The following is a 23,873-nucleotide window of genomic DNA, read 5'->3' as shown; positions in this document are numbered from 1 at the left end:
AGATTAGTCACAACTCATTAAGCTTCCCTAGGGAGTGGGATTTCTACCCTTCTATACCACTTGGAAATCACCTTTTCAGAGGCAGAAACAGGCTCAGAAAGGTAAATGACTTGTACAAGAGCACACCAAGTACAAGTAACAGTGTTGGGATTAGATCCTGGGTCTCTTGATTCTCAATACTGGGCTACAACAGTGTGTTTACTCCCTGTGAGCTCCTCTCTGCAATGAGTTCGGTAACATTCTTCAACTTTTTGGAAGAAATAACATTTCTGAATGCTGATTTTACCCCATTCTGGGAATTTGTTGGCCAGAGCCTAAGAATGGACTATTTGTCTAGAGTTTTCATCTCCAGTAGGGGCCACTTACCTCTGTTTGCACTAGATTGACCCTTTGGGATCGGAGTTCTCGCACACAATTGAATATATCCACCACTCCTTCATTTTCTGCCATGTCAAGCATGATATCAATGGCGATGAAACAACCTGTCCTCCCTGCTCCAGCACTGGAAGAAAAGATTTATTTGGCATTACTCGACTTCTTAGAACATAATAAGCTCCTTGAGGGCAGGGTCATTTGAATCTTTGTTTCTCTGAGTGCCTAGCACAGTGTTTGGTCTGGTAGGCATTTAGTAAATGTTTATTGATTAATTGCACACTCAACCTTCTGGCTACTGTAGGGGATTAGTTCTTTACACTATAATAGCACAAGGACAGAACTACTTTCATGGTATTCAAGTGGGAGAAAGATGGGAGAGGAGGAAGAATGAGGGAGGGATATGGACAGAGAAGGAGGGAAAAAAAGCTTGTCTTATTTGATGGCAGAAAGGAATGTCATCTAGACCAGGGCTTAAACTTTTTCCACTCATGACCCCTTTTTGTATAAGAAACTTTTGGGGGCAGCTAGGGGGTACAGTGGATAAAGCACCAGCCCTGGATTCAGGAGGACCTGAGTTCAAATCCGGCCTCAGACACTTGACACTTACTAGTTGTGTGACCTTGGGCAAGTCACTTAACCCTCATTGCCCCCTCCCACAAAAAAAGATATTTTTAGGCGACCCCAGATATATAAAATAGCTATACATAATAGCTATGCATACTTTTACTGTTGCCAAATTTTTTGCAACCCCCACATTCAGTTATATGACCTCATATGGGGTGTCATGACCCATGGTTTAAGAGGGTAGGCTCTAGAAGAAGGGACTCCATGGTAGCTAAGCTTTGCCCCCCATTCCTTCCATTGCTTGTTTGTGACCTTTGAAAGAGTACATCTCATTTTCTATCAGTAAATTATGAATGCTCAGTGGTCAGAGAAGGCCAGAAACAGGATAAACTTAACCTAATCTTTTTGACATGTGATACATACCTGCCAAGTGAGTGCTAAGCACAAAATGTCAAGAGTCTCAGTGAGACCCTATTGCCCACACTAGGCTCTTCTCAGACCTAAGTGTGATTTTAAAGACCATTATGTTGATGAGTTAATTGTACTGAACCATGGATACAGGGAATCCATCTTCCATAAATAAATGTGGTTATAAACATGAAAGGCATCTGGACAGTAGGGGAGAAGGTTAAGTATATTTTCATGTTAGCTAAATTTTGGTCCACATATCACTTGCTTCTCTTAGGGAAACAGCTGATGTCTACAGTGTGAAAATGAAATAAACACATAAAGGATGGGTAAAGAAAAGAGAAGAAATATAAGCTGGTCATAAAGCCAAGGAGTATAAAAATCCAGAAATACTGCCCAATGGGGACATTTCAATGATCCTGAATCAATAGAGTTTTGTCAAAAGCCAACGTACAGAAAATATATTTTTCATTTGCTGTGAAACTTCATTGTTGGAAATGAGTGAGATTGGGCCTGTATCTTCTACAATATGCGAATCCCACTCTCTCGTGGGAGCTCACTGAGTTGTAGCTTACCTACTAGGGAGGAAAAAGAACCATCTGGCTCTTCCCATGAGTCTCCTCAAAACACTCTACAACTGTTTACTTAGACCTGAAAAAGATGGTGTGGTGGCTGAGGTAACATCTTCAAAGCTATGCGAAGGGGTATGTTAGTATTACTACCCGTGTCTTTTAGAAAAATTCTATGTCAAACAAAAATCTTCATTAATGACACACGTAGTAAATGGCCCCCATTATAGATTGATTGTGAGAGCAGAGAAAAAAAGCAAAACAAAACAAAACAAAAGCCAAACAAATCAGGCACCCAGCCCTGGTTGAATCAACAAATACAGGTGATAGAGGTGATTACAGATAACTTGTATTTATGCAATACTTTAAGATTTGCAAAGGGATTTTTTTTTCTTCACAACTCTGACAGATGAAAAAACTAATGTTCAGAGAAGTTAAGGATTTGCCCAAGGTCACACAGCTAGGAAGTTCCATAGCCAAAATTCAAACTCAGGTCTTTTGTTTTCCAGTCCAGCATGTGTGGTACACATGACACTGTCTTAATAGGACACTGGCACCAAGAAAGCTTGAATATATATGCATATATTTGAAAGGAGTTGCGTGTTTGCATCAAGTGTGCCTTTCTCATTAAAGGCAACCAAACTGACATAAAAATCTGCAGTACATTCACCCTGGTGCTGGTCATCTTTTCTTGATATGTCCTTTTTCTGTAGAATCTTTGCCAGGATATATCAGGCAAATTGTACAAATTTGTCAATGGAAGCTTTTACCGTTATCATGCTGGGAAAATTGTCATGTGTTATTATTTTGTGAGTTTGGTTACCTTCCCTGAAACTCCTGATGGGCTTAGTCCAGAGCTGTGCTGGAAAATATTTAACACCACCTCTCTGAAAACCATGTATCCACGACATATTTTTCAGTTTACTCTGCATTATCCACATTTTCTCCATCACTTTCTTAAGTCTAGACAATCAATAAAATGCTAAGTTAAGCCCTGATTCATAGCATTTAGTAAATTTTGAGGTACAAATGCTTACACTGAAAGTTTAACAATTGGCTTGAGAGCTGGTGTGAGCTGGCCCCTGACTCCAGGCCCAGAGCTCAGTCCGATGTGCTACCCTAGCTCCCTCTGAAACAGGGGAAAGGGTGACACAAAGAAAGCAGAGAAGAAGCCAGTCAGCTGCCTGAGGACATACCTGCAGTGGACCACTATAGGCCCTGCCTCAGGAGGGTTGAGGAATTTCACCTGCCGGACGAAGCCTAGTAGACCTGTGGCATAGCACGGAACCCCATGGTCAGGCCAGCTGGTGAAATGGAACAGCCGGATTTCACGGATTTCATGGTAGCCTTTCTGAGGAGAAAAAACAACCTCTGTCTTCTATCATTCACCACAAGAAACATTGTTGCTCCCTCCCTTCCACCCTCTAGCTGCTCCTGCAGAGAGACCATGATGGAAAATCCTTTGGTCAGGTCAGAGTTGATGCCAGAAAATGAAAACAAAACCAATAACAATAGCAATAATAATAATGATTAAAAAATGAACTTTTATATAGCATTTACTCTGTTCCAGACACTGTAAGCACTTTACAATTATTTCATTTGTGCCTCACAACAACCCTTGGAGATAGGTGTTATTATTATCCCCCATTTGACAGATGAGGAAACTGAGGCAGACAGAAGCTAAGTAACTTGTCCAAGGTCACACAGTTAGTAAATGTATGAAGCAGATTTGAATTCAGGCCCAGAACTCTATTCATTGCATCACTTAGCTGTCTCACTTAAAGTTTTCTTAGGGAATGTCTTCAGAAGATGAACTAAACACTATTTCAGGAACTATATTACTAGTTGTTATTATAGTTGTCCATATTTATATAGAACTTTCAAGTTTACAAAATACTTCCTTAACCATGGCCTTGCTAAATGGATAGTTTTATATGTGACCACTACTATACCTAATTTATTAAAGATGAAGCTGGGGCAGCTAGGTGGCGCAGTGGATAGAGCACCAGCCCTGGAGTCAGGAGTACCTGAGTTCAAATCCGGCCTCGGAACTTAACACTTACTAGCTGTGTGACCCTGGGCAAGTCACTTAACCCCAATTGCCTCACTAAAAAAACAAAAACAAAAACAAAACAAATAAAGATGAAGCTGAGGTGGAATGAAAAGTTAAGTGACTAGTACAAGAATATAAAAGCAGTTAAGGGGCAGGATTCAAGCTCAGATCTCTTGATTCTAAAATCAGGCATTCTCTAATCCATCCATCCATCGAATAAAGCATTTAAGTGCCTATTTTGTGCCAGGTGCTATTCTAGGAGCTTACCTTCTATTGGGGAAGAAACAACATATATACATATTAACAAATATTAAACACATACGAAGTGAACACAAAACAATTGAGAAACACCATACACACAAATATATACATATGCATGCACATATACGTATGTTTTGGGACATGGCTAATGCAGGAATTTGTTTTCCTTGACTATACATATTTGTAATGGGTTCTGGGTTTTTTTTTCTTTTATAATGTAGGAGAGGGAAATGGAAAGGAAAGAAAAAGAGTTGAAAATGAAATGAAATAGAAAAAATAAAAATAAAATAAACAACAAAATTCTTAAAACAACAGAAAAAGAAAAATAATAAGATTCAAAATATGTAATGATTTTTCTGAGGCCCACAAACAATAAATCACTAGCAAGGAAGGAGTTTGAAATCCTCAGTCATCTATCTTAATCTTGCAACCAGCCTCAGAATGGGGATTTTTCAGCCCCAGCTCAATTCCCAGAATCTCAGAATCCTCAGATTCAGAAAGGACCTTCAAAGTCATTGAGTCCATTCTTTACCCAGAATGAGAATCACCTCTGTGGCATCCTTGGCATGTGGTCGTCTGACCTTCCCTTAAAGACCTCCGGGGATGTCCAGTCTGTTTCACTGCTGGACAGCTCCACTGGTTATAAAGGTTTTCCTTCCACTGATTCAAAAACCTTCCTTTCTGCAGTTTCTACCTAGTGTTCCTACTTCTGCTCTCTGGGACCAAGCATAATGAGGCTAATTTTGTCTTCTATGAGATGGTCCTTTGTTTATAGCAATTATGTTATCCCCCTTTATGTTATGACCCCTTTGGCAGTTTGGTGAAACCCATGAACCCCCTCTCTCTGATGTTTTTAAATGTATAAATACAATACAAAGGAAAATTACAAATGGAAATAATTATGAAATAGAGATTACCAAATTATTAAAGAAAAAACCAAGTTCATGAATCCCAGGTTAAGAAACTCTACTCTAGATCCTATGGTCCTCATGCAGCCCAAGGTAACATTGTTGTTCAGTCATTTTAGACTCTTTATGACCCCATTTGGGGTTTTCTTGGCAGAGATACTGGAGTGGTTTTGCCATGTCCTTCTCCAGGTAATTTTACAGATGAGGAAACTGAAGCAAAGAGGGTTAAGTGATTTATCCAGGGTCACACAGCTAGGAAGAGTCTGAGGCTGGATTTGAACTCAGGTCTTCCTGGCTCTAGGCCTGAGGAATCTATCTATTGTGCCACCTAACTGCCTCCCAAGGTAAGAAATTTTTTTGCTGTCATGTCATGGATGACTGATGTTGAACTTGTAATCTACTCAGCAGCTGGTGGCTAGTACCCCCAGACAACTTGCTATTCAATGATCATGCCATATGTCCTGACACTGTACCTCATCCCCCTGCCTCCCCTATTTCCTCCTAGGGACAGCACTTTCTGGACAAGACCTCTAAGCACTGACCTTCAGGAATCATTGCCCTGCCTGCAGCTCCCTACTGGAGCTAATCCACTTAGCTTTGGAACTCTGCACCCTGGTGCTGAGCTGTTCTGATTGGTGAATAAGCAAGTGCAACCTTAAGAGCAGTATAGCTAGCCAGGCATAGACTGTGCTTTCCATCCATCCACAGTAGACATCTTGCCATCTGCTCTCCTGCAGGAGAACACACTCTCCCTATTCTATCTCTTACTCTGAGAACAGTAATCAAATTATTACTACTATTATTTTTGGATAGCATATAAGATTGCCTGCTCTATTGCTCCACTCACCATCCTTCTGTTTCTCAGAAATCAAAACTCCTTTCTGGTAATTAGATATAGGGAAGTGTGTTATCTCTTCCCTCCCTCCCCCACATTAGAATGTGTGCTACTGGAGGGCAGTGACTGCCTTGCTTTTGTATTCCCAGCTGCCAGGACAGTGCTAGGCACATAATAAGCAATTAAGAAATGCCTTTTCATTCATTCATGTGTTTATTTTTCCATTCCTTTCTTTTTGATCCTGCCTCTGCTTTTCTGTCTCCCTGAAATGCTCTCCCTTCTTATGAGAGAGACCATCTTTTTCCCAATCACCATTGTCTCCTTCACAGCTCATACTGACCCATTTCCCCAAACTCATGCAAGATAGACCTCGAAGCCCAAATAAATGCTAACATCAGTTGGTATAGATGGAGCTTAGTGCAAAGATAAAGTGAAGTTACATAGAGTTATATCAACACACACTCACACAATGAGAGAGAGAGAGAGAGAGAGAGAGAGAGAGAGAGAGAGAGAGAGAGAGAGAGAGACATATCAGCAAACTGGTCTTCCTCAGATGCAAATAAGGAACAAAAAGAAATAGATGAGGTGGAAGCTAGTGGTCAACTCTGTCTCTGTAGCTAAGAATCAGACATTTCTCCCTGCTCCTATCATACAAATCTTGGCAAATTCTCTCATTTCCCAAATAAGACTTCATGATTAACATCCAAAGGATAGGCTTACCTTTTGAACGGTAAATGTGCGTATGACATACTCAGCCAGCGGCTCTGTTTCAATTAATGTGACTTTAATATCTCCATAAACTTCTGTGTCATCTGGCCAATACCTAACACACTTCACCTGCAGCAAAAGAGAGAGAGAATAGAAAGAAAGGAAGGGCAAAACTCAGCTTGTGGAGATGAGAACCAATATTACCATGAGCTTTCATTTTAATAAACAGAAGGGGGATTTAATGGGGATTTCAAGCTAAATGGACCTAGCTGATCCAGGTCAGTAGGCGGCCACCATGCTGTGTGTGTGTCAGAAATGGTGTAACATAGATTCAATGACATGAAAGGCTGAAAAAAAGGAGGCAGAGAATGAAGGACAACACACAGACAGCCTGAGGGCTGTATGAGTATACAGGTGAAAGAGCCAGAAGAAGGCCTTCAACATATTGGGAGGATAATGAGATAATGGAGCCATTCAAATATAGGTGGATATAAATGCCTTGACTGGCTTGGTTGGGCAGCCACCATGCTGGGCATAGCCAAATTAACTCTAGTGCCCAGAGGCAATGGAGCAGTGTGAAACTCCAGTTAGCTTAAGCAAGGTAAGTGCTATCACAGCAGTACTAAAAAAGTTAAGAGTGGAAAGTGGAGGAAAATGGTTATGAGGATTGGAAGGTAAAATGATGGGGTGAAGAAGGCAAAGGACTGGAGGGTTGGGTTCAAGTTGGACCTTGGAGAAGAAAGAATCTCAGATCCCAAAAGGTGGGTGTCCCAGGGGCCCCAGTGATATGGGGAAGATGCTTCACATCTTATGTAGGTATATAGTCTATCGGACCCGCTTTTTATGAGGATCCTCTAGGAGCAGCTGACTCCTTTCATGAAGAAGACACGGACCAGGAATGGAGTTTTACTTTGCTTCAGCATTTGTGGCTACTGGAGAAATCATTCTCTGAGCAGCTTACCCTTCCTACTTCCACGAGATTTGTCACCATCACAACACTGGCTGAATTCTCTTGCCAGATCATCCTCCAAAAGTCCTTGACAGTTTCCTGCATTGGACCTATCAAGGAATAACAAAATATTAGAACCTTCGGATCTCTAGGTGCAAGACAGCAGTTGTCCCCTTGTTCACGGTGCCTTCAAGTGGAACATATGACCAAGAGCTTTTGGAAAAGGTTGGCAAATGAAGATGATCATGAAGCTCAGGGTCTGTGTGCCCAAGTATGAGGGTTGGACTTCTCACTGGACTTGGCTGATAACTTGCAAGAACAGCCTGAGAAAGTCACCAAAGATTCAATTCTCATTTTATGTTTTGGTTAAAGGAGAGGGAGAGGCATCCAGTTCCAAAGTTTCAGTCGAAGCTATCCCTACAGTACAGAAAATTGTCATTTTATCCATTCAGTGAGCATCTGTTGAAATGCAGCAAACATTGTCCTAGGCACTGGGGTTAAAAAGGCACAAACCAAAAAGAGCTCCAGCCTTCAAGGTGGGGCAGGAACACAGCATTTAAACAGACCATAAAACCATTCCATTTTGAGCTGGAAGGGCCTTTACAGGCCATGAAGTCCAATTCCCTTATCTTCCAGATGAAGAAAATGAGGTGCAGAGAGGTTAAGAGATTTGTCCAAGGTCACAGAGCTAGTAAGTGTCTGAGATGACATTCAAATTCAAGTCTTCCTGACTCCAAATCCAGCAGTCTATCTTCTAAAATACAGAGCTACCTCAATATCTCCATTCCCTCTTGAACACTGATTGAGGGAAAAACATCAGGTGAGGAAGAAAAGAGTTGTGGGTCACAGAAGCTAAAAGAGGATCTGAACTTTTAATACATACAAATTAGACCATCCATGATTCACAATCAAGGACTGGTTTTAAATTCTACCTTAGACATTCTTTAACCTTGAGCAAATCACAACTTCTTGAAACCTCAGTTTTCCCATTTATTAAATGTGTATAATAATAATAATAATAATAATAATAATAATAATAATAATAATAATAATACTTCCCTCAGTGTTGTTATGCTGAGCAAATAAGATAAAAGGCTTTGCAACCATTTGAGTGCCATGAAAAAAAGTCAACTATTTTTATTACACATGTACCTTGGGATGTCCTTTTCTAAAAATCCCTTAGCCTTTGTCAAGGAAACTTTGACATTCATTATAAGTTCATTTCATAGTTCACATTTCCAAAGCCCTTTGCTATTTCAGAAAGAACTCTGTGAGGTTGGTTTGTCATGTTGTTTCAGTTTTGCAGTTTAGGGAAACTAAGGCTCAAAAAGTTCAAGTAGCTGGGTGGAAAGATCACATGGCTAGTGTGGTAATGCCAATATATTACAATCTGGAGTTAGAAGGGCACTGGCACTAGAGTCAGAGGCTTTTGCTTCTAACCCTACCTGTGATGCTTCCTAGCTATGCAGTAGGCAAACCACCCAACCTTTCCAGGTTTCAGTTTCCTCATTTGTAAAATGAGGGAGGTTGGGCCAAATGGACTCTTTGAGAGGTCCCTTCCAGATCTAGACCTATGATCTTTATTTTTATAAAGGGAATAAGTTAACAGCACCAGGATCCAAGCTTTGGTCCCCTTACTGTGCTCCCCAAATTTGCTAACTTTCCTGACTCATTCCCCTGTATGGGCTTTGTGCAAATATGTCATGCAGTGTCTTACTTCCCAAGACAGGATTATGTCTGTGTGCCCTTAGGGGCAGGAGGAAAAAGACACTGCATGATTTGTCCCCAAGCTCTGGGCCACGTTAGGAATGGCCCTCTCCCCAAGGGAATCTGTCAGCTTTGACATGCCCAGCTGTCTTGACAACTGTGACTAGCATGGCAATCACAGATCCCGGTCCTTGTGTACTCATGTGCAAAGCAGTCCATGAAATAATTGACTAAGAAATGCTGAAGCAGCCCCTGCTTCCTTTCAGAGTATTTGGGTTTTTAACCTGATTCCCCAAAGTGCTCTTTAGAGTATTCCCTGGGGGAACTCAGACTTATTAACATTTGCTCGCTAGGTGGCTTGGTCACTGTGTTGACCTTGGTTATTCGTTGACCATCAGAAAGTCATAGAATTTTGGAAAGCTGGATGCCAAAGCAGCCTCAGAGATTGACTGGAGCAGTAGTCTCCAAACTTTTTGATCAGCAAAATATTTTTACCACCTCCAGTATGTATCTGAAGTTATATACAAATGATAACCAATATCATATTGCTTGCCTTCTCAATGTGGGGAGAGGGGAGAGAATTTGGAACTCAAAAATTTCAAAAAACAAATGTTAAGAACTTTTTACATGTAATTGGGGAAAATAAAATATTAAATTAAAAAATAAAGTTCTATACATGTACTACACTTTATAATTATATACATTTTAAAATTTATGCAAAAATGGACATTAAAAAGGTATGAGATAAAGATGAAATGATAATTTATTCTAGAGGCATTAAGGAGCCACTGGAGTTTACTGGAGTGACATGGTCAGATCTGTGCTTTAGAAAAATAACTTTAGTAGTTATGTGGTAGAAGGATTGGAGAGGAGAGGACCTAGAGGCCCATTAGGAGGCTATGAAAATAGTTCAAGTGAGAGGGAACAGAAACTTGAACCATGGTGGGGGCTGTGGGAATGGAGTAAAGGGGACAGATGAAAGAGATCTGGAGGTAGAAATGAGTTTTGGCAATGGAATAAATACCTGGGGTGAAGAAAAGTGAGGAATTAAAGATTATGCCAAGGTTGTGACCCTGGGTTATTTGAACAATGGTGATATCCTCTGTGATAAAAGGGAAGATTGAAAAAGAGGTAGGTTTTGGGGGAAAGATAATACAATTTTCCTATTTCTGTTGAGGGCATCACCATTCTTCTAGCGACCAATGGTCACACCTTAGGTGTCATTCTCATATTCTAAGCCCTATGATTCCTTAATGTAGAAGCTGTCAAATCCTGTGTAATCCTAACTGTGACTCTTTTATATTTTGAATTGTTTCTTCCTGGCTGCTTTGAAGTATTTTTTCTTTGACCTGGGAGCTTTGGAATTTGGCCATATTATTCCCGGGAGTTTTCATTTTAGAACCTCTTTCAGGAGTTGACGGGTGGATTTTTTTCAATTACTATTTTACCTACTGGTTCTAGGATATCAGAGCAGTTTTCCTTGATAATTTCTTGAAAGATGCTGCCCAGGCTCTTTTTTTTTTTGATCAGGTAGTCCAATAATTCTTAAATTATCTCTCCTGGATCTATTTTCCAGGTCAGTTGTTTTTCTAATGAGGTATTTTACATTTTCTTCTATTTGTCCATTCTTTTGATTTTGTTTGATTGATTCTTTTTTTTTTTTTTTTTAGGCAGTGGGGGTTAAGTGACTTGCCCAGGGTCACACAGCTAGTAAGTGTCAAGTGTCTGAGGCCGGATTTGAACTCAGGTACTCCTGATTCCAGGGCCGGTGCTTTAACCACTGCGCCATCTAGCTGCCCCTGTTTGATTGATTCTTGATGCTTCATGGAGTCATTAGTTTCCACTTGCCTATTTCTATTTTTTAAGGAATTCTTTTCTTCAGTGAGCTTTTTGCATTTGGCCAATTCTATTTTTTAAGGGGTTGTTTTCTTTTTTTCAAGCTGTCGATTCTCTTTTTCATGATTCTCTTGCATAACTCTCATTTCTTTTTCTGATTTTTTTCTCCTCTTATTTGATTTAAAAAAATTCTTTGTGAGCTCTTCCATAAGGAATTTCTGGGCCTGAGACCAATTTCTTTAAGGCTTTACATTGCAGGCATTTTGATATTGTTGTCCTCTTCTGAGTTTTCTTTTATCTTCCCTATTGCTGTGCTAGCTTTCTATGGTTGGGGCTTTTTATGGTTTGTGTTGTTTTGCTCTGCTCATATCCCAGCCTATTTCATGACTTTTAAAGTTGATCTCTGCTCTTGGGTACAGTAAGCACTGTCCCACTCTTCTTGTACTGGGGACCAGGTGCCTTTCTGCACTGGTGCCTCTGGGGCACAGCTCAGGTACAGCTCGCCTGTTGTACTGGTATCATCCGGCTTAGTCTAGTCAGCTGCAATGGGGTTTCTGAGCCTGTCAGGTCTGACCACAAGCCTGCTATTCTTGGACTAGAGGTCTCACAGCCTGCCCACTGTGCTACTGGCCTGTTGAGTTGGACAGCAGAGCCTCTTTTGCTCATCTCTGCTGGGACTAGGAGCCTCCCACCGGCTTGACTGGATACCACCTGTCCTAGGCTGTACTCCCTTTTTACCTATATGAGACAGACCTTTCCTGCAGTTCTTTTAAGTTATCTTGGGCTGGAAAATCATTTCACTCCATCCTTTTGTGGGTTTTGTCACTTCAGAATTCACTTTGAGGTATGATTTAAAGTTATTTTGAGGGATATTGGGGAGAGCTCAGGCAACTTCCCACCTTTTCTCCACCTTCTTGGCTCCGCCTCCCACTTAGGTATCATTCTCAACTTCAGTGTCACCTTTGTAGCTCATTGTTGTGATAATGGGGAATGGGAAGCTGACAGGGAGACTGACAGAAGTATCTCAGGTAAAGGATGAGGGCTGAAGAATGGTATTCAATGTGAGAGTGTGGGATTAAAAAGGGGGAGGATAGTTATTGTTAATATATACCTGCACCTCTAGGCTTAGCATGCTTTGACACTCATTTTTTTAAGATGAGGAAACTGAGGCAAAAACAAATTAAATGATTTGACCAAGGTCATGCATGTAGTAGTAAATGACAGAGTCAGGTTTTGGACTCAGTTTCTTTGACTGAAGATCCAGGCTATTGCAATAGTCCAGGCATGTGTCCATGGTATTTACTGCTGGCTATTAAGCTCATTTTTAGCTTGGATGGGACAAGTCCTACTTCAAAGCATGCTAAGCCTAGAGGCACAGGTATATATTAACAGTAACTAGCCTCCCCTGTTTTAATACCACACTATCACATTGAATACCATTCTTCAGCCCTCATCCTTTATTGGAAATACTTCTGTCAGTCTCCCTGTCAGTTTCCCATTCCCTATTACCACCACAATGAGCTACAAAGGTGACACTGACTTTATGGTGTCTGAGGATACTATTGTCCTATCTCTGTTATGAAGTCAATTCCTCATGATCTTTCCTACTTTCTCTCATTCTTTACAGAATTTTTTATTTTTTAACTTCCACACACTCCAAAAGTTGATGGCCATACACAGAATAGTGGTAAGATTCTATACCCCATCATGACCCAAAGGCTTACATGTTTTGGTATAAATCTTCTGTTTTGTTTTGTTTTGTTTTTTTTTGCAGGCAATGGGGGTTAAGTGATTTGCCCAGGGTCACATAGTTAGTAAGTGCCAAGTGTCTGAGGCCGGATTTGAACTCAGGTACTCCTGAATCCAGGGCCAGTGCTTTAACCACTGTGCCATCTAGCTGCCCCTGGTATAAATCTTGATGAAAGCATAAGCATAAGATGATGATGAACATAGGAAAAGATATTTCCTGTCTATTGTGTTTGCAGTTGAGGGCAGTTCTTCAACAACCTTCCCTATAGATCACAGAAGACTGAAACTGGGGAAACTTAGAGATCATTTTATCTAACCTTTTCATTTACAGTTGAAGAAACTACAGCCCCAAAAGTGAAAGGACTCTCCCATGGTCAGACAATTAATAAGCAGAGAAGTTGAAGATGACCCAGGGCTTCTGAGGCCCCATCCACTGCTCTTTCCATTACACCAAACCACCTGTGTGTCTGAACAGCAGTGTGGATTAAATATTCTCTGAAATGCTTTGATAGGGCCTTGATCACTCTTCAACCCAATAACCTCTATAAAAAATGACTCCCAGATCTCTATATGCAGTCCTAGCCTCTCTTGAGCTCTAGTTCCACAACACCAACTACTCTGGGACATTTCTAAATGTATATCCTATAGGCATCTTTCACTCCACATGTATAAAAGAGAATCTGTTATCTTTCTTCTAAAACTTTCAGTACTTCCTAACTTCCCCATTTCTATTGAGGAAGCTATCATGCTTCTAAGGCATACAGGTTCACAATGTTGGTATCAAAGTTAATGCGTCATTCTTTCTCATTCCCTGTATCTAATAAACTTCTGAGTCTTATCAACTCTACTTCTACAATATCTCTAGCCATTGTTCTGTCTGTCTTGTTCAGTCCCTCATTACCTCCCATCTCAATTGTTGTAGTGGTCTCCTAATTGACCTCCCTATGTCTGATCTCCTAACTGTCATGGTGACCTACTAAAGGCCAGGTCTGATCATGTTCTCCTCTGCTCAAAAACCTTCAAGATCTCTCAGGAAAAGTAGAAAGTTATTTGTTTGCATTTAAATCCCTTCACAATCAGGTTTCAGCCTACCTATGCAGGTGTGTTTTGCATCACTGCCCTTCATATTCCCCCTAGGATACAAACTGACCCCCCTGCTGCTCCGCACACATGGTGTTCCATTTACAGATGTTTTGCCATTGCCTAGTGTACCCCCAAGCTTGGAATGCACTGACAACCTCTCCGAGTCCTTGGATCCTTTTGGAGCCTAGTTCAAGTGCTGCCTCCTACATGAGGTCTTTCCTGAGTGATAAAAAGGCATGACTAGGCAGAGTGGGTAGATAAGAATCTGTGATCCTTCATCTCCCTTCTCCTATGGTCATTCAGATGGAGTTTTGCTCTGACAGACCCTTTGGCCGCCAAAAGAAGGTGAGGAAGGAATGCACTTACCTTGAGTGGCAATGTAATGACGAGGTCGGTGGTATCCCTGGATAAGAGAAGAAGGAGAGATAGTCAATGGATACTATGCAGAGTTGGAGGATACAGTGCATTGTCTGGCTTCGAAGATCAGTTTCAACTGCTCCTTCCAGGTGTCACTGCTGGCACAGACAGCTTTAGAAGCACATGTGTGGGAAACTCTGTGGTGCAGTGGATAAAGCACTGGCCCTAGATTCAGGAGGACCTGAGTTCAAATCCGGCCAAAGACACTTAACCCTCATTGCCCCACAAAAAAGCAAAAACAAAAACAAAAAAGACGCTCATGGGTGCTAATACTACTCTTTTTCATGTACATAGTGGCCTGACCTAAGCTGCTCAGAAGGGAAGCAGGACAGAAAAAAGACTTGTTCATTGCACACAGGTCAATGAATCAATAATAATGTTAATTTAGTGCTTTACAAAGCCTTTTTCTCATGACAACCATGGGAAGGAGGGTAGGTATTAACTCCATTTTACAGATGAGGAAACTGAGGGCTAGCAAAAATCCCATATTTCAAAGCTAGAGAGGATGGCAAAGGTTATCCTAACAGAGTAGTAGACACTTCTCCAACACCCATGACACATGGTCACACAGAAGCTACAATCTCTTGAAGCAACACATTCCACTTTTGGAAACCTCTAATTACTAGGATTTCCCCCTTTCTGTTTAGTCATTTACGATTCTAACTGGGTCACAAAGTAAATGAGGCCAGATTTAAAGTCAGGTTTTCCTGACTCCAGGCTCCTTGCTCTAATCCTGTACCACCAAGCTGCCATTTCCCCCCTTAGATTGAGCTAAAATCTGCCTCTCTGCAGTACAAAGGTTAAATAATTTGCCTTGGGTCATGCTCTATTGCTGGAGGAGGTATTTGATCCAGGAGTCCATTACTCTTTATACTCAGCCACACTCACCAAGCCTTTACCTAGTGCCAGCCTGTACCAGGCTTCATGAAGGACAAAGAGAAGTCTCAGTGTAGAATATTAAAATAGTCATTAGTCAGCCCACCTCTACTTGGAGAGAGGACTCTAAAATAGTATTATTCCAGGGCTAAGCTTGGTCATTATATTTATTCAGCATTTAGTTTTGTTACATTATTTATTTACATTGTTCTAGTCATTGTGTATATTGTTTTCTAGGTTCTATTAAATCCACTCTGCATCACTTCATTTAAGTGTTCTTATGTTCACCTAAATCTTTTCTATTTGTTATATTTTATGGTGCAGTAATATTCTATTGGGTACTTAGGTAGCAGAGTGCATAGAGTGCTGGGCCTGGAGTCAGGACAACTCCACTTCTTGAGTTCAAATCTTGCCTCAGACATTTACTATCTCTGTGACTCTGAGCAAGTCACTTAACCTCATTTGCCTCAGTTATTCATCTGTAAAATGAACTGGGGAAGGAAATGGCAAACCACTCCAGTATCTTTGCCAAAAGAACTCCATATGGGGTCATGAAGAGTTAGACACAACTGAAACAAAAAGACTAAATAACTATTCTGTTATATTCATGTACCATAATTTGATTAGCCCTTGTCCAATTGATAGATACCTACATTGTTTCTAGGTCTTGTTACCAAAAAAAAAAAAAAGGTTGCTATGAACATTTTAGTTAATGTAGGATATTCTCTCTCTCTCTCTCTCTCTCTCTCTCTCTCTCTCTCTCTCTCTCTCTCTCTCTCTCTCTCTCTCTCTCTCTCTCTCTTTGACCTGCTTGGAATATAGACCTAGCAGTTGAACCTCTATATCAAAGGGTAGGGACAATTTTAGTCTCTTTTATTTTCTGGTATGCTTCCAAATTGCTTTCCAGAATATGGTTGGCCCAATTTGCAGTCCCACAAGAGTGTTTTAGCTTTCTTCTCTTCCCACAGCTCCCACCCCCTTTGACAACAAAAACATATATAGTTTTCTAATAAAGGAAGATGGATTATTAACTCGGTATAAGAAAACTTCTAGCCAGAAAAGAACTTTTAATTCATTTAAATCCCACCTACACAGCACACAAATACTCTGAAAACCAGTAATAGGCCTTCCCCCATATGACTATGGGGAATGTGAAATAGGTTTGTATCCAAAATACATTTATCTCACTCTACACTCATGCATCTGTTACTTATTTGGGACCCAGATACAATATTTATTTTTAAGCTAGTCATTTATAACAGATTCAAGTAGCCAGTGCTTTCAGAGGCATAGAAATAAAGCCAATGAACAGACGCTTCAGCCGACAACTACAGACTCTTGAGACACAGGCATGCCTCGTAATGTCCATTCCAATTATCCAAATAGATTCATTTTAATGAAGCTTTATTATTTCCTTCCTTTTGTAGTGAATTAATGACCCATTCTTGGATGCACTGATTATATCATGGATAGCCAGCCGGCTGCTTGGGGAGATGCTGCCTCTCCACATAGGAATGGGATGGTGGAAAGGACCCTGGGCTCCAAAGACCTGTTTCTGAGTTAGCAGACTACCACTTACTGGATATGTGAGCTTGGACCAATCATTTTTCTTCTCTAATCCTTAATTTTTTTTCATTTGAAAATTGGAGATAACGATCCCTACCCACGGCTTCTAAGACAACAAAAAGAGAATGTGTTTGAAGCTGTTTTGTAACCCTAAAGCCATTTGGGAAAGCCTTCCCCTTACAATCCATTTTTCATAATCCTTGGAGATGAATTGTTTTTTTAAATCTATATATCTGATAATGCCATTCTTTGCTTAAAAAAAATCTTCAAGGGTTACTGTTTACCTCTAAGATAACATAGAAACTCCTTTTCTGGACATTCAAAACTCTTCACAGTCTGCTTCTACTCTACCTTTCCAGTCCTATTTCACTGTCCCCCTCCCCACAATCTAAAGTCCATCAAGAGTAGATTGGTATCTCCACCTCCTGCTCCCCCAAGCTCTCTTGGTTCATGTTATTCCTTATGCCTATAACGCTTTCTAGTTTCCTCTTTGCCTGTTGATCTCCTACCTATCCTTTAAAACCCATTTCCTCCAGAAAGCCCTCTCTAACCCCTGTTGGTTATAATGACATTCCTATTCAGATATCACATACCACTTTGCACCTTTCTAATGCACATATCTTGTGCTATTATGTGTGTAAAATTGCAGTGCACCTGGGTTGATGTCTTATCCCCTTATTGGACTGTGAACTCCAGGAGGACAGGGTCATGTCTTAATTAAACTTTAGATCATTCTCAGCACTTAGTCCAGTTCCCTGCACATAGGAGGTATTTAATAAATGTTTTTGGTATTGTGTTTATTTTAAAATTCAAGGTATCATCATTATTAATCATTGTTATTATCAAATAACAAGATTTGTAATTATTAATCAGATCAATAAGTGGAATGACTCCTAGGCCTGGCAGGGAGAGGGGAAAGAAACAATGAAGAGGGGCAGCTAGGTGGCACAGTGGATAGGGCACCAGCCCTGGATTCAGGAGGACCAGAGTTCAAATTTGGCCTCAGACACTTAACACTTACTAGCTGTGTGACCCGGGGCAAGTCACTTAACCCCAATTGCCTCACCAAAAAGGAAGGGAAGGGAAGGGAAGGGAAGGGAAGGGAAGGGAAGGGAAGGGAAGGGAAGGGAAGGGAAGGGAAGGGAAGGGAAGGGAAGGAAGGGAAGGGAAGGGAAGGGAAGGGAAGGGAAGGAAGGGAAGGGAAGGGAAGGGAAGGGAAGGGAAGGGAAGGGAAGGGAAGGGAAGGGAAGGGAAGGGAAGGGAAGGGAAGGGAAGGGAAGGGAAGGGAAGGGAAGGGAAGGGAAGGGAAGGGAAGGGAAGGGAAGGGAAGGGAAGGGAAGGGAAGGGAAGGGAAGGGAAGGGAAGGGAAGGGAAGGGAAGGGAAGGGAAGGGAAGGGAAGGGAAGGGAAGGGAAGGGAAGGGAAGGGAAGGGAAGGGAAGGAAGGGAAGGGAAGGGAAGGGAAGGGAAGGGAAGGGAAGGGAAGGGAAGGGAAGGGAAGGGAAGGGAAGGAAGGGAAGGGAAGGGAAGGGAAGGGAAGGGAAGGGAAGGGAAGGGAAGGGAAGGGAAGGGAAGGGAAGGGAAGGGAAGGGAAGGGAAGGGAAGGGAAGGGAAGGGAAGGGAAGGGAAGGAAGGAAGGGAAGGGAAGGGAAGGGAAGGGAAGGGAAGGGAAGGGAAGGGAAGGAAGGGAAGGGAAGGAAGGGAAGGAAGGGAAGGGAAGGGAAGGGAAGGGAAGGGAAGGGAAGGAAGGGAAGGGAAGGGAAGGGAAGGGAAGGGAAGGGAAGGAAGGGAAGGGAAGGGAAGGGAAGGGAAGGGAAGGGAAGGGAAGGGAAGGGAAGGGAAGGGAAGGGAAGGGAAGGGAAGGGAAGGGAAGGGAAGGGAAGGGAAGGGAAGGGAAGGGAAGGGAAGGGAAGGGAAGGGAAGGGAAGGGAAGGGAAGGGAAGGGAAGGGAAGGGAAGGGAAGGGAAGGGAAGGGAAGGGAAGGGAAGGGAACGGGAAGGGAAGGGAAGGGAAGGGAAGGGAAGGGAAGGGAAGGGAAGGGAAGGGAAGGGAAGGGAAGGGAAGGGAAGGGAAGGGAAGGGAAGGGAAGGGAAGGGAAGGGAAGGGAAGGAAAGGGAAGGAAGGAAGGAAGGGATGGGAAGGGAAGGGAAGGGAAGGGAAGGGAAGGGAAGGGAAGGGAAGGGAAGGGAAGGGAAGGGAAGGAAGGGAAGGGAAGGGAAGGGAAGGGAAGGGAAGGGAAGGGAAGGAAGGGAAGGGAAGGGAAGGAAGGGAAGGGAAGGAAGGAGGGAAGGAAGGGAAGGGAAGGGAAGGAAGGGAAGGGAAGGGAAGGGAAGGGAAGGGAAGGGAAGGGAAGGGAAGGGAAGGGAAGGGAAGGGAAGGGAAGGGAAGGGAAGGGAAGGGAAGGGAAGGGAAGGAAGGGAAGGGAAGGGAAGGGAAGGGAAGGGAAGGGAAGGGAAGGGAAGGGGAAGGGAAGGGAAGGGAAGGGAAGGGAAGGGAAGGGAAGGGAAGGGAAAGGGAAGGGAAAGGGAAGGGAGGGAGGGAAGGGAAGGGAAGGGAAGGAAGGGAAGGGAAGGGAAGGGAAGGGAAGGGAAGGGAAGGGAAGGGAAGGGAAGGGAAGGGAAGGGAAGGGAAGGGAAGGGAAGGGAAGGAAGGGAAGGGAAGGGAAGGAAGGGAAGGAAGGGAAGGGAAGGGAAGGGAAGGGAAGGGAAGGGAAGGGAAGGGAAGGGAAGGGAAGGGAAGGGAAGGGAAGGGAAGGGAAGGGAAGGGAAGGGAAGGAAGGGAAGGGAAGGGAAGGGAAGGGAAGGGAAGGGAAGGGAAGGGAAGGGAAGGGAAGGGAAGGGAAGGAAGGGGAAGGGAGGGAAGGGACAGGGAAGGGAAGGGAAGGGAAGGGAAGGGGAAGGGAAGGAAGGAAGGGAAGGGAAGGGAAGGGAAGGGAAGGGAAGGGAAGGGAAGGGAAGGGAAGGAGGAGGGAAGGGAAGGGAAGGGAAGGGAAGGGAAGGGAAGGGAAGGGAAGAAGAGCTACTCCCAAATCAAGTTAGGTTGACCCAAGCCAGAATTCCCTATGGGGCCTTTCTTCTCATACCCAAGAAAGATATATGTACTTTGCCACTTTACCTGGGAAAGTAGCTGGGTGTCATAGTGGATGGAGGGCTGGGCCTAGAGTCAGGAGGACCTGAGTTCAAATTCAGCCTCAAACACTTACCAGCTTTGTGACCCTGGGCAAGTCATTTAACCCTGTTTGTCTTAGTTTTCTCATCTATAAAAATGACCTGGAGAAGGAAATGGTAAAGTATTCCAGTATCTTTGTCAAGAAAACCCCAAATGGGCTCACAAAGAGTCAGACATGACTAAAATGACTCAACAACTACAACAAGAACAACTTCACAGGGGGCTCTTATTAAATCCTAGCTGACTGGCTGAAGTGAATCCTCAGTTAACTCAAACCAGAAATTCTCATGAAGCCTTCTTCTTTTACCTAAGTAAAAGCACATCTACTTTGTTCCATCACTTGGGGAGTCCTGTTCAGTTGACTCATTTATTGTCACAAAATATTGTCACATTATCCTCATCTTTCTGATGAAGAAAACCAAGATGTGGATAAAGGACTATTTCTATTTCTGTTCTTGCAGTGCTAAGTCAGAGAATGGGGACACCCTAGGTTATTTAGACTTTGGAGATTTCTAACAGAAATATATGGGTCCAGAATATGAAAGTGAGAAGCTAAGGTCTCAAACTCAATTGCCCCAGGTCTACAGTTGATGGCAGATCTACGGCTGAGGTAAAGGAGGTAGAGGGGAGAAAGGAATTGCATGCTTTGTGCAGGAAGAAATGTGCTGCTCCTGAGCAATGATCTCATTATGGCCAAAAGTTAATGCATCATGGGCTATTAAATACCATTCTCATCATAGCAGTTCCATGATGGACACTTACATCAATGTAGTTGGCATTAATGTAGTCTGAGTGTGGGTCTCCATCCAGCATCAGCAGTCTGACTCTTGAGTGGTCATCTGAAAAGAAATGGAGAAAAGTCAGGGGGGTTTTAGGAAAATGGACCTTTCTCAGTTAAGAGTGAAGAAGAGAGGAGGAAATCACACATTGCACCCCGAAAGACCAGAGTGGGGAGGGAGAAGATCTTTTCTAGCCTGTGGCTAGCCTCCTGTGGGCTTGGGCCTAGCTGTTGAAATTCATTAGTCATGACTTCACAGGCCACTCAATTTTTGTGCCTTTATAGAAGGAGATGTGAAAGGGGAGGCTAAAGAAAATTTGACTGAACTGCTCTCATATATTAGGCTATATGCAGGCTTCGTTTTCATAGGATCAGAGATTTAGAACTAGAAGGGACCTTAAAGGCTATTCAATCACTCCTCCCCTAACCCATTTTACAGATGAGAAAACTGAGGCTCAGATAAGTTAAGTGACTTTCCTATGATCATATATATGGTAAGTGTCAGAAATAGGATTTGAATCTAGGTCATTCTGATTCCAAGTCTGGCACTAGGCTAAATTGCCTCTTTTATATTAATTTTTTTTAAATGGAAACTTTTTTCTGTATTTTATATAATTTTTTATTTTTCCTGAATGCATCTTAGAGCATTTAAAATAATCTATCATGAGTTAATATTGTTATAAATACCAAAATAACCAGACACAAAGTAATAATAAAAATAAATCCACCAGTGATCAAAGACTTCATGTTAAAAGTGATCATTCATCCAAAATCTTGGTATAAAAATAACTGCAAGTCCACTTGTGTGTGTGTGTGGGGGGGGCGGAGAAACCCATCTGGTAAAAAGAAGTTGGATAGTCGCTTAGAGTTCATTATAATGGATTGTAGTTACAGCCAAAAGTCAAATGGAGAGGTTGGGAAGACTGGTTAGCTCCCAAATTCATTCTACATAAAGCTATTCCCTATGGCAACATTAGTTTTATTTTAAGGCAGTGCTTCTCAGAGTGTGGTCCCAACAGTCTTGAGAATCTACAAGACTCTTCTATGGTAAAATCCTGTATTAATTACTTTTTGTAATATGATAACGGGAGGTAGTGTAATATAGTGGCTAGAAAGCTGGTTTCAGAATAAGGAAGACTGATGTTTGAATTCTGCCTCTCACACATACCGGACTATGGCTCTGTGCAATTTATTCAGCCTCCCAAAGTTCTTGACAATCTCAGTCTAAGACTATATAAAGCTGCAGAAAAGATGTCTGTACCAGTGAAAACCACAGATGTGTTCAAACCAAACCAAACTCTATGTGCATCCATATATACTATTTATATCAAGAAGACTTGGATTCAGATCCTAATCTTGATACTTGCTAGCTGTGTAACCTAGGGCAAATCCCTCGATGTCTCTGTTTCTCAAGCAATTCCTTGGGGCTCATCTGCTAAATTAAAGATGGGTCATTATTGCTGCTGTGGGTCCAGGGAGATCCCCATTATGAAAACATCAAACATCCTTTCCAGATTCATGTTTTCATACTATGGCAATGTTGGAACTTTGATCCTGGCCTGAATATCTGATTTATTTGAAGACTATTTCAAATCCAGATTGGTATTTCATACAAAGTGGGGTATGTTAATTTCCCCATCCTTCCTAGTAAGAGTTTTTCAGTGACGGCAATTGAGAGTGAATGAGAGCAGGAGATGCTACAGGAAGGTTTGCCCAGATGAGGTGGTTCTGGTTAAAAAAAAAATGTTTCAAACTTCTTTCGATCATAGCACAGTAGTAATCTTTGCTGGGGACATACTGAGGAGAATAAGGAAACTTGGACATGTGTACATAATTGCCAAGTGTAAATTGCACCCAATTCATGGCATACCTTTTAGAAACCACTCCTCCAGGAAACATAGATGTGGGAAAAGGAGCTTCCCAGAGCTCCTTCAATTTTTGTATTGACTGGGGATGATGCCAAACAGAGCAATGGGGACACAGGCCAACTATGTTATGAGTTTCAACAAAGGACCCAAACCCAGGTTCTTCATGTACTTCTTCTAACATAAGTTAGATGTGAGAAAACAGGTGGTGAGAAGCAGTGACACCTGGATTATCAGCTCTTGGGTGCAAATAAGAACCTCAGAGTTCCCCTGATGACCCTTATAACACATCAAGTGCACATTCCTCCAACAGCAGAACCAAGGAGAGATTGGGAGCTTTCATTAAAGGGCCAGAATCCAATTTGAAATCCCCACTCCAGGATTTTATAAAGGGAAGGGTAGCATTATCTTTATAGTTTATTTATTTACTTATGGGAGATGCTCATATTGTTCCTGTCCCTTATTTTTCTAACTTTATATAATTAGGTGGATGAAAAATTATGTTTACACACATACACATGAGAAAGATAGGGAAGCGTCGACAACATGAGGAGTTATACCAGGCAATTTACAAAGAGCGCCAGAATGCTCATTACACGCTATCTACATTCTGCAAGCTTGAAAAGAAACTAATTTGGTGTCCCTCATTTGATATTCAAGACAAGAAGGGAAGTTCTAGAGAGAATCATGTGGAAGCAAAAAGCTCTAGCATTTAGGCAATAGGAAAACAGACTGCATAAACTTGAACACCTGCATTGAGAGAATTGCACATTATAGTGTATGCACACAGTAAGCACTTAATAAATGCCTGCTGAGTGAATGGAATGAATGAGAACTTCTCTTAGTAGACTCATGATGGCAAAACTCAGGAAAGATCTGGTTTATTGCCAGCACATCAATGGGTTGGAATTTTGCCCTTTGTCATCTATGGCTCTGTGACCTTGGGCAAGACATTTCTACTTGAAAACTGATCTCAATTTCCCTCCTATAAAATAAATGAAGTGGATTGAGTGAACTCAAAGATTCTTTCCAGTTTATGATTTTACAAAGCAACTATGGAGCTATAGGGGAAGGGTGGGTGTGAAGGGTTATTAAAACAGATGACATATCTTGGGAGAGGAAGTTATAAGTCCTCCTGGAAGAAGAAAGGGGAATGCTTTTGAAAAGATTATCATTGAGCCAGATAGATGGCATGCTTGG

General features: G+C 42.0%; 1 protein-coding gene across 10 annotated transcripts in view; it reads right to left on the bottom strand.

Moving 5' to 3' along the window:
• The window catches only part of PTPRT (protein tyrosine phosphatase receptor type T), a 1,379,429-nt gene that overhangs the window by 52,290 nt on the left and 1,303,266 nt on the right, over nucleotides 1-23,873 (bottom strand). For all 10 annotated transcript variants that reach the window (XM_043980423.1, XM_043980419.1, XM_043980422.1 and 7 more), the window contains 6 exons: nucleotides 20,793-20,869; nucleotides 14,372-14,408; nucleotides 7,643-7,740; nucleotides 6,694-6,810; nucleotides 3,113-3,267; nucleotides 367-502 (listed from right to left, as the gene is read on the bottom strand). In XM_043980423.1, the coding sequence (XP_043836358.1) occupies nucleotides 367-502; nucleotides 3,113-3,267; nucleotides 6,694-6,810; nucleotides 7,643-7,740; nucleotides 14,372-14,408; nucleotides 20,793-20,869 (620 nt within the window). The remainder of the gene's footprint in view (nucleotides 1-366; nucleotides 503-3,112; nucleotides 3,268-6,693; nucleotides 6,811-7,642; nucleotides 7,741-14,371; nucleotides 14,409-20,792; nucleotides 20,870-23,873) is intronic.

This window comes from Dromiciops gliroides, chromosome 2, assembly GCF_019393635.1.
Source record: "Dromiciops gliroides isolate mDroGli1 chromosome 2, mDroGli1.pri, whole genome shotgun sequence".
Classification (NCBI taxonomy): domain Eukaryota; kingdom Metazoa; phylum Chordata; class Mammalia; order Microbiotheria; family Microbiotheriidae; genus Dromiciops; species Dromiciops gliroides.
The sequence above is the reverse complement of the archived record's forward strand: the minus strand, read 5'-3'. Positions and strand labels throughout refer to the sequence as shown.